Source organism: Enhydra lutris, unplaced genomic scaffold, assembly GCF_002288905.1.
Source record: "Enhydra lutris kenyoni isolate GAN:26980312 unplaced genomic scaffold, ASM228890v2 scaffoldscaffold37, whole genome shotgun sequence".
NCBI lineage: Eukaryota > Metazoa > Chordata > Mammalia > Carnivora > Mustelidae > Enhydra > Enhydra lutris.
This window is the reverse complement of record NW_019154121.1, coordinates 31297298-31311942: the sequence shown is the minus strand read 5'-3', so window position 1 is coordinate 31311942 and position 14645 is coordinate 31297298. Positions and strand designations below refer to the sequence as shown.

Genomic DNA, 14645 nt, shown 5'->3' with positions numbered 1-14645 from the left:
GGGCCCCCGTGTGCGCTAGCCAACCCCCGGGGGCCGCGGGGAAGACCTCAGGGTGAGTGGGGGCAGCCGAACCCGGGGGCACCCCTTGCACTGGGCCCCAGAGCACAGTCCCCCGAGCGCTCTGCTGTTGGAATAGCGACGTTCTCAGGCCAGGACACTGGGCAGCTCCCCCATATCTCACGCCCGTCGGGTCTTCCCACAGGCATCTTTCTGCACGTTCTGCTTCTTTGACGACTTACAGGCTCTCCCACTTGAGCACCGCACCGGGTCCGTCCACCTCCAGTTTCACACGTCACAAGACGGGATTTTTAAAGAGGGGATTCAACTTTAAACGCACTGGAGGGAGCTTCCTGGAATCGGGGAGATTTAAATAAATCCCTTTATAGAGCAAGGAGGGACACACAAACCCGCCCCACCCTCCCGGCCCACATGGGTCTGCTTTACAAATGCGGGTTCTGTGTCCTTCTCCACGAGGCCCCCTGCACTCGGGGGCGCTGAGCGCAGGGCAGCACCTTCTCCCACCGCCCTTCCCATGTGACCCCAGCGCACACGACAGACCACGGACTGAGTTCCGTGAACTTCTCTCTCTGCACTCACTGCAAGTAACTTCTCTATTCTAAGATTTTTATTTGAGAGAGAGTGAGAGAGCGAGCATGGGCAGGGGGAGGTGCAGAGAGAGAGGCAGGCTCCCCACGGAACAAGGAGACCCACGTGGGACTCCATCCCAAAACCCCAGGATCGCTCCCCGAGCCAAAGACAATTAACTGACTGAGCCACCCGGGTGTCCCTGCAAAGAACTTACTGTCACAATCCTGACAGGCAAGGGGACGTTAGCCACCCGCATCCCACAACGGGCTTGACTTCGTACCCATCAGTTCCCCGAATTTTGTTCTGGATGTTTTTCAGTGTCGGTTTGACCTCCTCAAGTGTCCGACTGGCTCCAGGCAAAGTGGGGTTCTTGCTGGCTCTGCTGGTGGCTTAAACGCCTTGTCTAGGGACCACCCGATCGGCCTTCCTTCCTGCCCCTCCGTCTCCCCAGACAGTGGTCCAGAGGGGCATCAGCAAGTGATAAAACAAGAGGTTCCTTGCAGGGTTTTATCCAAGGATCCTGCCGGCTTGGGACAGCGGCCATCGTCCCTCGACCCGCAGACAGCCGCCCAGGAGGGAGGGCTGCATGTGTCCCCAGCCCGGGCCGTGGCTTCCAGCAGGGACGGCTTCCGTACGGTCCCAGCATACAGAGCAGCCCCTCGGAATAAAGAGCTGCTGGAAGAAGCAGCTTCAAGGACTCCGAGTGTGTGCCCCGAACGGCCTTAGAAAGAGGGTTGTCCTAAGTCCGGATCCCACGTGAAGCAGTGGCTTTCATTCCAGAAGGACTGGGGCTCCTCTCCGTTGCACCAGGCTCTGCCCCACGCCTGATGCTCCCGAATGTGGGCCTCGTGGTCGTGGGAGGAAGTCGCCATGGGCCCGGCTGGCCGCCAGCGTGGCCGGAACCGAGCAGGTTAATTCTCCGGAAGCTGCGAGCGCCTAGCGGGCTGTCAGGGCTGTGAGTCGTGGCCGCATCGTGTCGCTCCGTGTCGGACTCTTGGCGCTCTGTGCCCGCTGAGACCTCACCCCAGCACGGAGCCTCAGACTGGGGCAGGGCGGCGCCGCGGGCTCCTGGCACCGGGCGGCAGGCGCGGGGAGCAGTCCCGCAGGCACCTTCGCGGCCGCCCCCGCCCACTGGAGAGCAGCGCCGCGCGCGTGGGGAACGAATCCCTCTGCCTCTCGCTCCCTGTGCGCGGAGCCTTTGACCCCCTAGGCTGGTGTCTTAAAGAAGCCCGTTTCTGTGCGCTTATCCCCCCAACTCGCACGGGGGCCCCGAGGGCCCGACCTACCCTGGGAAGACGAGGCAGCGGATCCTCAGGCCGTGGCCGCCGTAGGGGCACCACAGGCCGTGGCGTCCCTCCCCGACCGCTGGGCTCCTCTCTTCTCCATGTCCCCGTTTGGTGGCGGGCAAACTCCTCTTTGTTTCAGATGCTCAGACTCGGCGGTTCCCTTTATTTCTACTCACCGTTTCTGGTCCATTGAGCTTTATTTTCCTTACTTACAGATTCGTGAACACACAGTGTTGGTTTCTGGAGTAGAATTCAGAGGTTCGTCACTTACACGCCCAGTGCTCACCCCCGCAAGGGCCTCCTCACTGCCCGCACCCGTGCCGCCCATCCCCAGCCCCCAGTGTGATCTCTGTCTTCAGGAGTCTCTTACGGTCCCGTTCCCGCTCTTCCTCTCTTCCCCCCTGCCCCTACGTTCATCTGTTTTTGACAAACATTGTTAAAATGTCTACACTACCCAAAGCATCTACACGTTTCACGTAATCCCTATCAAAACACCACCAGCGTCGTTCACAGAACTAGACAAATCCTTAAATGTGTACAGAACCACAACAGACTCCAAACGCCCAAAGCAACCTTGAAAAAGAAAACCAGGGGCGCCTGGGGGCTCAGTCAGTTAAGCATCTGCCTTGGGCTCAGGTCCTGGGATCAAGCCCGGCATTGAGCTCCCTTCTCAGCGGGAAGCCTGCGTCTCCCTCTGTCCCTCCCCCGCTTGTGCTCTCTCTCTGTCAAATAAATAAATAAAATATTTTTCAAAAAAGAAGAAAAGAAAAAGAAAACCAAAGCCGGCGGCATCACAATCCCGGACTTCGAGCTCTTGTTACAAAGCTGGGATCGTCGAGCCAGTCTGGTACCAGCACAAAAACAGACACACAGATCCACAGGACAGAACAGAGGATCGTGGGGTCCCTTAAAACAAATCGCATTTATTGTGGCCTCGTCACACCCAAGGAGACGCACGTCCAGAACTTGACCCCTGTCTTTTCCTTGGATGAGTTTTCTCCGAGGACCCCAGCTGCCGAGCTCCCCAGGGGACCGTCTGGCTATTCCAATAGGGGGATTTCTTCTTGCTGTGAAGGCCCTGGTGTAACGCTTGGGGAAACTCGGGGTGTCCCCGTTCCTGCTAGGACGGTGCCCCGTGTCTGGAAGGACTGCCAGCCTAGTTCCCATAAGGCCAGCACTTTCGCTGCAGGCCTCAGCGTGCTGAGTGCCGTCCCCCATCGTGTCTGCTCAAGGACCAGCTGGGAGAGGGAGGGCGCGGGGGCGGTGGCCCCAGTGCCCACCTCGCGCCCTCTCTGCCCGGCTCAACGCACTGTGCTTGGGAAACATCACAGGCCGCTCAGGTTCCGGCTAAATAAGCCCCAGAACTTGAAAAATTACCTTTGAAACGTCCAAGTTCGTGGTCCTGGTTCTGTGCCCAAGAGGAGCAGCATGCTCACGTAGGTTGTGCAGACAGAGACGGCCCGTTGGGGCCTCTCGCCCCTCTGCCTGGTGCAGGCTGACAACGACCGCGGCCACGGGCTGTGTGACCAGGGACAGGCTGTTTCACCGGGACGAGCCTCGGTCTCCCCCGCGGGGTGGGGGGGCCGCTCCCACTCCCCTGTGCCCTGGTGACGAGCCGAGGTGACGCTTGGAACACGGCACCCGTGTGGTACGTGGGTCCTTCCACCTTGGAGGCAACCACGCCCTCCCAGTTCCCACATTTTGCATCTGCGTGTTGGCGGACGTGTCCTGGCGCCTTAAACTGTGAGAAGCTTGTGGGCTTGGACCCCGCGCCGTTCCTTGTCTACTAAGACACAGAAACAAGAACTCACGTGGAATTAATGACAAGGTCAAAGTTTCAAACCCAAATGGTATTTCTGTGAAGCCGGGGTCACCTGCCGTGAGCCCGACGCTGCCTGTGGGGAGGGTCTCTCAGTAAAACTGCCGCGGACACACACAAGGGCATCTCCGCCTTATCTTACTGTCCGAGACCCTCACCAGGAGCTCTACCTTTCGATATAAGACGGAAAGGATTTATTAGTCTAATTTCTCATTACGTGGAATTTTTTTAAAAACCTACACAATTGAAATTAAAGCGTATATGCTTCTATTTCTGAAACGTCCTGTTAATGCCACACACACACACACACACACACACACACGAGGCATCAGTTGTCGTCTCTGACCGCGATGACTGTGGGAAGGACCTAGCAGGCGTCTGACAGCCGAGTCCCAGCCCGCGTTCCTGTGTGAACCCGCAGAAACCAGCGCGCCGCGTCTTTCCGGATGAACGCGGCCGTGGCGGCTGCCCGCCTGGCCCGTGAGCGGCGAGTGTAACGGGGCCCGAGCCGGAAGGGAGCCTGGTGCGCGTGAGGGACAGCGGGCGCGGGCGCCAAGTCTGAGCCGACCTTTGTGTGTCGTTGCAGGCGCCAAGGAGATCGACATCGCCGCGACCCTAGAGCACCTGAGGGACCAGAGACCAGGCATGGTCCAGACGAAGGTACTGTCGGCCAGTCCTCGGGGACGGGGGAGGGGGGAGGGGGTGTCTTTCTGCAGGTGTTTCCGAGCAAGGAGAGAGGAGAAGGGGACCGAGCGGGGCCCACACAGGTCCCAGGTGGGACTCAGAGGCCCCTCCCCGGAGGCTGGCCTGCGGTTCCAGCGGCCACCCGCATTTCAACGTAAAGACACGGTGGGATCTCCAGGCTTTGGAGCCCTCCCCCACCAGACTCGGGGACGGGGGAGAGCATCACATTTTTATAACAAGAACTCCGTGACGGGGACGCCTGGGGGGCCCAGGCAGTTGAGCATCTGACCCCCAGTTTCCACTCAGGTCATGACCTCAGGGTCCTGGGATCGCGCCCTGTTGGGCTCCACGCTCAGTGGGGGTCTTCTCGGGATTCTCCCTCTCCCTCCGCCCGTCCCTGCTGTCTGCTCTCTCTCGTTCTCTAAAATAAATCTTAAGAAAGAGGTCGGTGATAACCCCAGCACCCTTGCAGGGGAATGTTCTAGATTCACCAAACACCCTGCCAGACTCTCCTGTTTCCGGCCCTCAGAACCACAGCTCTGCTGCGTGGCCATCGAGCGGCCCCAGGCTGGACGCAGGCCCCCGGCCACCTCACAATGCCTGATTTGCCTACTGAAACGGCCACACTCGCAACGAGAGTGAGCGCAAGCTACCTGGCTGGCGTTGGGTTAAGCAGAGCTAGAAATGGGATGATTTAGCGTTCGGAGTTACCTGGGTCCGAGGGGCACGGACGCTCCCGCGCGTCAGCTCCGTAACGGTCCCGAAGTCATGAAAAACAGAATGTTGCCCTTCTCGGGGTGGTCCCGACCCCGATGCCGCCAGCACCTGCACGGAGGCCACAGGCACCGAAGGACGCCCTCGCGGAAGGACTTCCTGACGCCCACGAGGACCGCAGTCGTAAAAAGCACTCGTGTGAAGTGGGTCTGCCCCGAGCACCCTGCTCTTCACCCCGTCCCACTGGGGGCCGCACACGGGCTGTCCTGACCATCACAGTTGATTCGAGTGAAAGGATTTCATCCGTCATGACACACTTTGTTCTCCCGGGGCTTTTCTTTAATTTGAAATTTTGAAGTTATTCCAGACCTGCAAAACACTTGCAGAAACAATCCAGATCCTTCTCCTGTGCCCTCACTAGGGTCCCACTGCTAGCAACTTATGCAACCCCAGGTGACCGTGGCCAGGAACCGGCGCCAGTCTGAGCCCTTTATCCAGGTGCAGACCTTGTCCCAGCTCCTCCGTGTCCCCGGCGACCTTTCCCTGGAGCAGGACCCCCCATTGCACTCTGTCATCCCACCTCCCACATCTCCCCTAGTGGGACAGCTCGGTGGCCCAGAGAGGTCCTCCAAAGGGAACTGGCAGGTGTGACTCAGTCTGTCTGCCCTCCCTGTGACAGGTTCCGCTTTGCCCCTCAGGCAGGACCATCTCAGAAGGAGGTGAGCTTCGGCCACTCGACTCGGGGTGTCCACCAGGCTACTCTCCTTGGTAATGAGCAGTGTCCTCGGGGAGAGCCTTGGCATGGCTCATGTGTCTCTGTTGCCGTGCTCTATCACGCTGTCAGCAGCGACAAGTACCTGCAAGTTTGTGCCTGGGGAAGGTCCGTCCCACGAGCCTACCCTTGCCACTTGGCAGTGGCCTCATAAGGGCCAGCTCAGCAGGGTCAGTGCACTGTCCCTGGATGGTCTGGCCCCACCAGGCCACCAGCATCCACGGAGGAGGCTGGGTGGGGTGGCGGGGGTGCTGAGAACCGGGGCCTGGTGAGCAAAGACACTTCCTAACCGGGAACAAGAAATGAATTCTCTCTCGCCTGAATCTCGTGCCGCATGGATAACCTGCAGGAAATCATCAGTTCGAGGCCCCCCTTGCTCTCTGCACCTGGGTACCCCCCAGGCAGGCTTCCTCCACCCCAGACGGCTCAAGGACGCCCAAAACGCAGACTCCAGAGTGGATCTGGGCGAAACCGTGGGGACGGTGCCTAACACACCCCAAAACCCATCGGCCCTCTTGTCTGTGTCCTGTTTGCCAGAATGCACCTCGTGGCACGAGGTCCTGAGGCCCAGGGGGTGGCCCCCAGGCCTTGCGGGAAAGGGAGATGAAGCAGGCAGCAGAGAATCGGCCTCGCGTAGCTTCCCGGCAGGACCCGACCCTCTTCCTTCGGGTCAGCGTTCAAGAGTTGTCTCGAAGTGTGTCCGTGAGTGCAGTTCCCGGAATCTCAAGGCATAAAGCAACAGGCACACCCAGACCCCCGTCCGCCTTAACTCACGACGGCTTCGCCCAGCCCTACTCCACGAGATGGGCGTCCCCCAAGTTCAATTTAACAAAAGGTAAATTTCTGTGGGAAAAAATAGTGTCACGTAATGTGAATACTCTTCTGTCGAAGCCAAGAGAAGGTCGCCTACGGGCGGTTCACGCAAACACATGTGGTCGGACTGTGCCATGGGAGCCGAAGACACGGAACAGGGGCTGGCGGGCACCTCACCACCAGGACTGGACACCCGGTGTCACCCAGCGGTGACGGTGACCGGACACCCAGCCCCAGCGCACAGCCTGACCACACAACTCTATCTTCACGTTCAAAAAACCCGAAAGCCGCTTCTCTACCCGGAAGCAAAGCCTCGGTCCAGCAAGGCCCAGACGCAGGCCGCGTGTCTCCCCGGGGCGGGAACTGGCCACGGAGCTGGCGTCGGCCGCGGGCACGTCCTGTGCAGCGGGGTCACAGCCTGTGAGACCCGAGCCGAAGGAGAGGCCACCCGAGGCCCTCACCGCACATTTGTCAGGAGTGTGCTAGGACGCGCATTCCTAGGAAGGGAGATGCAATCGCGGACACAGTGAAAACAGCACAGTCACGGGGTGAGTGATGTCTCGTCTTCTACGCCTGCTGTGGGACAGACCCTGTCTCTGTGCCCTCATCTCGTGAAGGTGCCTCCTTAACCGAAGGCCTGAATGCTCTCTAACGACACTTTCTCTTCGATGTTCACTTTCAAAAAGAAAAGCCGACTGACCCGGTGTCCCCAGGAAGGACTGACGTCGCTTGGCCCCGGGTGGGTGTGCACGGGGTACACGTGGGCTGCCCACACCTCCTGCCTGCGCCTCTCTGGCCCATCTCTGCATTCGGGTTTCGCCCAGTCTGTGATCTGCTCCACAAGCCTGTCCCCTACCTTGCTCAGGGCCGGGAGCAACAAGGACTGATTGAATTAAGTGTACTCCAGCTCACAGCCCCAGGCCTCCCGACCCGCGTCCTGCTCTGTGAGAACCTGGAGATGGTTCCCCTAAGGCGCTGTGTCTCTATCCCCCCCGCAGGCAGGTGTGCATACCTGTGGGTGTACATGTGACCATGTACGTGCACGTGTGCACACGTGTGCACACCTGTGAACACGCACGTGTACGTGTGTGCGCACTGTGTGCACACATGTGGCCGTGCGCGTGCACGTGTGTGTACCTATGTATGCACCGTGTGAACGTGCACCGTGAATGTGCGCACCTACCTGTGTGCGTGCGTATAAACACACGTGTGCGCACTGTTACGCACACCTGTGTGCACTCCTGTATACGGGTAGCACACATTCGTACCAGTGTGTACACACGCACACACAGGAACACACACACTCGTGGGTGTACACGCACACGCGCACGTGTGCACCCGGTCCCTTGTCTGCTCTGACATCAGACGCAAGGACGCAGCAGGGCCGGGAGGAACAGCTGAGCTGAGGGCCGGAGCGCGTTCCGTCCCGCCCCCACCTTGAGGGGGACGCGGGAAAGCACTGCCAGGAGGGGGCCGTCCGCACTGCATGCAGGTGGCGGCCCGGGACAGGCGTTCGCTGCGACCCCCTTCAAAATCAGTAATGAGGACAGTACTATGGCAATGTTGTGGGTCCCCCGAGCCCTTTGTGTGAGCCTCGGGGATCGCAAACACGCATCTGAGTGTGACTATAAATGCCCACGCACACGCACACGCACACGCAGCCGCCCCGAACGCCTCCGCCGACCCTTGCAGTCACCACAGCACAAGTGCGTCACAGGCTGGGTCTGCCCAGCTTGTCGGCTCCCGGGCTTCGGAGAGGCTGACGCAGGCCTCTCAGCAGAGGTGACGCCGTTGAGATGCGGGTGTGCACTCCGTGTGCACCGGTGGACGGAGACCAGAGCACGCGGCGGCACGGCCACTCGCGGCTGCTTCTCCAGGAAGGTGCAGGCCGGACACGGGGCTTGTCCTCGCTGACTGGCCCCGAGGTGCAGCGCACAGCACGCCTCTGCCAAGGGCCCCTCGTCCCAGGAAGCCCCCCTCTCCTGCTACCGGTGTGCCCAGAGCTACTCCCGTGGTGGGACTCAGGGCCGTGCCAACCCCCACCGTGTCCCGCAGGCCCTCCTGCTCCCGGGGCCACCCGAACCACCCAGTAAGGATCTAAGCCTGTAGACGCATCACGCGTGCTACAAACATGGACTGTCTGATGAGGGCAATCAAGGCACAGGGTCACATATGCCGTCTGCTTTTGTCACGGACCCTGTAGCACGTGTTACCCCAACCGGGTCCTCCTGACGGCCACGGAGGCTTCCCAGTGTGTGAACTTGCCGCCTTCGCCAACAACGCTATGTCCCGGGATGGGTTTTCAGGGTGTCAGAAGCCGTTGCAGGCACAAGATCCCAGACGTGAGTGTTCCAGAGTCTCCGTTCGTCTTTGCACATTTCCAGTCATCACGAAACCCTGCTCTCCCCTTCGTCAAGCCGGCGACTGGGGAAGAAACGGTCTGGTGTGACTGTTCGTGCGTCCTAAACTGGGTCCTCCCGAAGACGTGTCCCCCTGAACAGGCTGTTACCCGGAGAGACAGTGACAGCAGACAGCTTCCTGTCCCCAGTGACGGCCAGAGGCCACTCCCCTGGGATCTTCGAGCGTGAGGAGGGACACCGGGCGCATGGGGCCTGCCTCCTGACGCCAGTGCTGCACCGCGGCAAACTCGACGGGGCACCCCTGTGACGGCAGCGTCCAGAATGTGCGTCAGGAGGCTGCGTGCCCACTAGCAAGGTCGCCGTGCGGGTCCACGCGGGTCAGTCCTTCAGCGCCAGCGCAAAGAGAACACCTGGCGACAGTCTTTGGTCCCACAGTGAGCGCTGAAGTATCCCACCGTCTGTCGTTCCTGCCGCTTACCCGGCATTCAGAGTCAGTATTAACCGTGATTTCCGGATCTGCGGCTGCCTCCCCCTCGAGTTCTCCCGCACTGAAACCATCCATAGGGCTTCCTTCACCAGAAGCTCTCCGGAGGCAATTGTGTGTGCCACTTATTTTCCCTGTGACCTCCGGGATGACTGCGAGTTTCCCGTGCAGCGGCGGGCGCGTCGTGTGACACGTGCAGGGGGGTGGCCTGTGTGCCACGTGGAAGGGTGGGCTTTGCTTCCGACTGCCGAGAACACTTCCGGAGAACAGCCCTGACACCGCCCTCACTTGCACCTCCTGGTCTTGGCAGGTTTGCGTGTGAGACGGCATGTCCCCTCCAGCGTGTGCCTGTGACCGGGAGCACATGTGTGCACGCACATCTACAGCTGGACATGCCGTGGGGAGGTGGGGCTTCCCGGCAGGTGCAGCAGGGTGGGGCCCGGCTGGACGCTAGGTCAACGGCCATGAGAGCGATGACTCTACCCTCTGCCTTTCCGAGGGGAGGCCATTCGGCTGGCCCCGCGGCAGCTGGCATGGGGTCTGGAGCTCGGAGCGGCCGGGGTCTGCGTCTGCCCTGGGCCTCAAGGGCTGGGCACTCTGCTGTCCCTGTGCAGTCAGAAGGGACCAGGCGGGGGCCCCTCCGTGACAGAAGATGAGCAAGAAACCCTAGTCACCATGAACACGGGATCTCGTTGTACAAACCGTCCGTCCTCTCCTTTCCAGGGACATAGGGGGCCTTTCTTTCCTTTCGTGAACCGTTTCTTTCTGCAGAACACCACAGCTGAGCTGGAGGCTGGAGTCGAGAGGAACACGGTCCCACTCACTCTCCCTTTCTCGTCCCTCCAGGAGCAGTTTGAGTTTGCGCTGACGGCCGTGGCGGAGGAGGTGAACGCCATCCTCAGGGCCCTCCCACAGTGACCACCGAGGCCGGGAGCGGCCCGCACCCGTGACCGTCGCTGCGAATCGCGATGCCACTTAGCTGTGCGCCTCCAGTGTCCCTGTCTCGTCGGCACGGCCCCCGGTTACAATGTGCATTCCTGTTCACCCAGATCATGCTAAGGGGAGATTTGTGGGATCATCCAATCACAGGGACAGTCACCGTATCTGTTTTCACTTCCGTAAAGCACACCTCCACGCTCTTATCCGCAAACAGTGTCGCAGCAGTGACGCAGGTCTCCCCGGAGAGAGCTGGATCCTGGGCTGTAGCTTGGGGGGATGGGCCAGCTGGGCGGGGAGAGGACGCAGGGAAAGCCGGCGGCAGGGGAAGTCCGTGAAGACCGCCGAGCGCGGGAAAGACACTTGGCGTTTGTCTGGGAGGGGCGGATCGGCGGGAGGGGCCCGGCTCCTGTTACCCTCACCGTCCACAGCTTCGGGGAAACAAGAGGAACACGGTCCCTGCCTCTCTCCTCTGCTCCCATGCGGGCGACACCACCCCCGCGCTGTTGACAGCCCAACTCCGCCCTCCGCCCCCCAAAGAAGGGCTGGGTCTCTGGGCACACAAGCCCAGGCCAGCCGCCCCGGGGAGGCTTCACATCGCCCACCAGTTTCGAGCCGCATTTTTAACTTTAAAGTCCAGACCTGCACGTTGCCAAAGCCGCTCCCGCTAATCCACTCTCCTTGGGGACGACCGGGACTGGGGGAGCGGCCTGGCAGGTAAGGAGCTCCGGGGTCCCTGGGGAGCCCACTGGCCCCCGCAGGCACCTGTGCTCCCCTCTCGGGGGATGTCCTGGGCCCTGCCGGCGTCGAGAGCAGCCCCTGGGCTCCCTGTTTGCAGAAGGAGATGCAGGGTGACGGGCGTTGCTGGCTTTACTGGGTGTGAGATCCCCGCAGCAGGAGAAGAGTGGAAACGGCAGCATTTTCTGGGCCTCCCCCCGGGTCACCTGGGTCAGACACGGGTGTGACTTGAGTGTCTTGAGGGGATTTGAATTTGCCACCCCCCCACACACCCTGAGAGAGAGGAACTCGTGTCGCTGGAACCACAGCTTCTAAGAAGACAGGCTGCAGCTTTTGTGATAGGACTCGGTGTGGGGAAACCCGCGGTAGCCTTCCTTGCCTGCTGACCCCACACATTCTTCCCGCCCTGAACAGAGTCTGCCTCCCAGGACCCAGCAGCGTCCGCGGCCTGTGCTGGGGAGGAAGAGGCCAGAACACTGTGTGCGTCTTTAAGCGACACTCTCGTGCCATCTGCTCTCATAGATCCATGATTTTTTGCGAGTTGTTTCTCCCTATCTGGAATCAAAATAATGAATAGAAACAAATTTATCTGAATATAGGAAGCATATACCTACTTGTTATTTCTAACTTCTGATGTTTCAAAAAATCCTCCAGTGTGAGATATATGAATATATTTAGTTGTGTCAGATTAAACTTTTGATTTCACATTCGAATGGTCTTTATTTGGGGAGGACAGAACAACTTTCCCTGCCGTCCTCTGCTCCTAGAGGTCCGGGAGCAGGTGGGAGCCTTTCCAAGAGGTCTGCCTTAGCAGGGTCAGCGGTGTGCCAAGGCTAGAGCATCCCAGAGACAGGACGCAGGATCTCCGTGACCAGCCGGGGCCGTGCTCCGTGCAGTGTCCCCACGCCCCCTTCCCGTGCCCATCTGCACGCTGTGAGCTCAGGGGCAGTGGCCGGTGACCCTTCCTTCCTGGGCCTCAGGGTCCCACCCCTCCTGGCAAACAGCCCATCCACGCACATCCAAGTGGCCACCCCGAAAAGACACACGTTCACTCGGGAGTCTCACCTGACAAGGGACGGGCGGCACGGGGTGGGGCGCTGTGGCTGGTCCTGTACCGCCTCAGGGACCGCAGCGGCGCGGGAGGCGTGTGGAGTCAGCTGTCATGGACTCAGGTCCCATCGGCTTGAGGGCCTCAGTGTCCCCCCATGCGCCGGTATGCTCTTCTCGGGAGATCAGCCCGCCCGGTCTCGCTGGACGGACACCAGTCACATCTGTCTCTCAGACCCCCCATCTGGAGTCGGCCTCATGGTCAAACCCGCCCGGGCTTCGGTGGACTGTGCCGCCGCTGCCGTGAGTCACTGACACTGCGGTCACTGGTCCCGCACACGCTGCGCTCATCACACAAGGGAGGCCTCTCATGATAAGCCCACGTCCGAATGCGCCCCTGGCCGGCCCCAGGGCCTTGGTTATCCCCAAGGAAAGGTCCCCTCCCGCCGTGAATACAGGAACGCCGGACAAGATGTGCTGGAAACACGTGCTGCATGCCAGCTCTGAGGAAAGGACAGGAAGGAACCCGCCATCCGCGTGGGCGAGTGTGGACGCCAAGCCGCAGGAGGGCAGGGGGCCAGCTCTGAGCCCCGGCTCTGACCCCGCACAGGTAGCCCCAGGAGGCGCTGTGCTGGAGGGTGGCCATAGCCGGCTCTCTGCGACCGTGCACACGCGGAGACGTGCTGAGCCTGTCCTAGGACGCACACTCGGCCAGTCCACGGTCGTGACACAGCCAGTCCTCCTCGTCATCCGGGCCACGGAGCCAAGGGCTCCCCATGCCTGCCTTCCGCGTTCACCAGCATCAGTAATCTCCTCCCCTGGATGCAAACACCCCCAATGAGGAGTGACTTCGACGAGGGGTGGGCGGTGAGTGACCAGGACGGGACCGGGAAGAACGCAACTGCTGGGTGGGAACAGGGACTCAAAGGAACTAGCAAGCGGCCGCCTGTGTGTTGACAGAAAGTTTCTGTGCGTACAGGGCACTTTCTATTAGCGACTGTATCTGACAACCAGTTCACAAAATCCACGCCATCCCACACCGTCCGCGACACATCCCCGCCCGGAACGGGGCCACCACGGCCGAAGTCCGGAGACCGGCCAGCAGGCCCCGCGGTCCTGCTGGAGAAGAAAGGCGTCAGGAGAGGGGGTGGGGGCCAGCCCACCCTGCCCACGTGGCACAGGAAACCCAAACCAAACAAGCAGGTTCAAAGGTGACGTGAGCCCGGTGGACCCTCGGGCGCTGAGCCTCAGTGAAGGCAAAACCACACGGGCGGGCCAGCAGCGTCCACAGAGGAACGCGCCCCAAAGGACTGGACTAGCTCCCCATAAACCACCGCAAAGCTGGGGGGAGAGGACCGCGGCAGGGCAGGGACCTCCGAGTCGCACACAACACGATGCAAAAGGCAAGGAGTTCGAGCTCACCGAACCGCCCGTCAGAACGGGGCGGGGGAGGAAGCCGATTCGAAAAAGAACCCAATGCAACGTCTTTTCTCTTTTTTAACTATTTATTTATTTATTTATTTATTGGGGTGGGGGAGGGGCAGAGGGAGAGAAAGAGAAGCCTCACGCAGACTCTCCCGACACCGCGCTACGTCAGGACCCGAGCAGAAACCAAGAGTGGAACACGGAACCGACTGAGCCCCCCAGGCCCCCCGACACAGCTTCAGGGAGTGAAATCCAAAGGGAACGGTTACCTAGACCCCGGGACGAATGCGCTCGCGGGACAAGCTGTGCTTAAGGTCTCGGGTCCAGCCGCAGGCTGGGAGCCTCTGAGGTACCAGCCGCGACCGGTCCGCAGGGCTGAGGACCCAGTGAAAGAAAGTGAGCGCCAGGCGTTCTGAGCCGGCGCGGAGCCAGCGTTCTGGGAGGAGGCAGAACCGGGGCCAGGCCCCCTGCAGAGCCTTCGCCCCACAGCTTAGGGCACTCCCCACCCCAGGGCCCTGCAAACCCGCTCCGACCCCAGGTGCCCCCACTCCAGCGGCCGCGGACACCTGCTGGAGGTCCTTGGTACCATGATGGCACGTCCTTCTGGACTGACCTGGGATGCGCGTCTCCCAGCCACAGGAGGGCTTTCTTCCCCGACAATACCCAGCATGCAGTGTGCACCAAGTGTTTACTCCGACAGAGGGGCTGCAGCCACCGGTCCTGAGGGGCCTCAAGATCACATGGAACACGGGGACAGTTGGGGGGCTAAGGGGGACAATACGTGCGCTCCTCTAGACCCTCACCAGGGGGCAGCGAGCCCGGCACGGAGAGGGGTCGGTCACCCACCTTACAGGAGGCTCTGAATTCATCCGGACACACGCAGCGGCGCCGAACGCCCACCCCTCCCCCAGTCGCCCCCAGAGACCAAGTCTGCCATGGTTCTAACTGTCCCCCTTCCAACACCGCGGGCTTCACCAGG

The 14645-nt window shown here is 60.8% G+C and overlaps 1 protein-coding gene across 1 annotated transcript in view; it reads left to right on the top strand.

The window, feature by feature from the left end:
* LOC111154447 (protein tyrosine phosphatase, receptor type N2) overlaps window positions 1-10438 on the top strand; it is a 650145-nt gene extending 639707 nt beyond the window's left edge. The window contains exons 22-23 of the mRNA XM_022514054.1: window positions 4280-4353; window positions 10367-10438. Of these exons, the coding sequence (XP_022369762.1) occupies window positions 4280-4353; window positions 10367-10438 (146 nt within the window). The remainder of the gene's footprint in view (window positions 1-4279; window positions 4354-10366) is intronic.
* Window positions 10439-14645: the final 4207 nt, after the last annotated feature.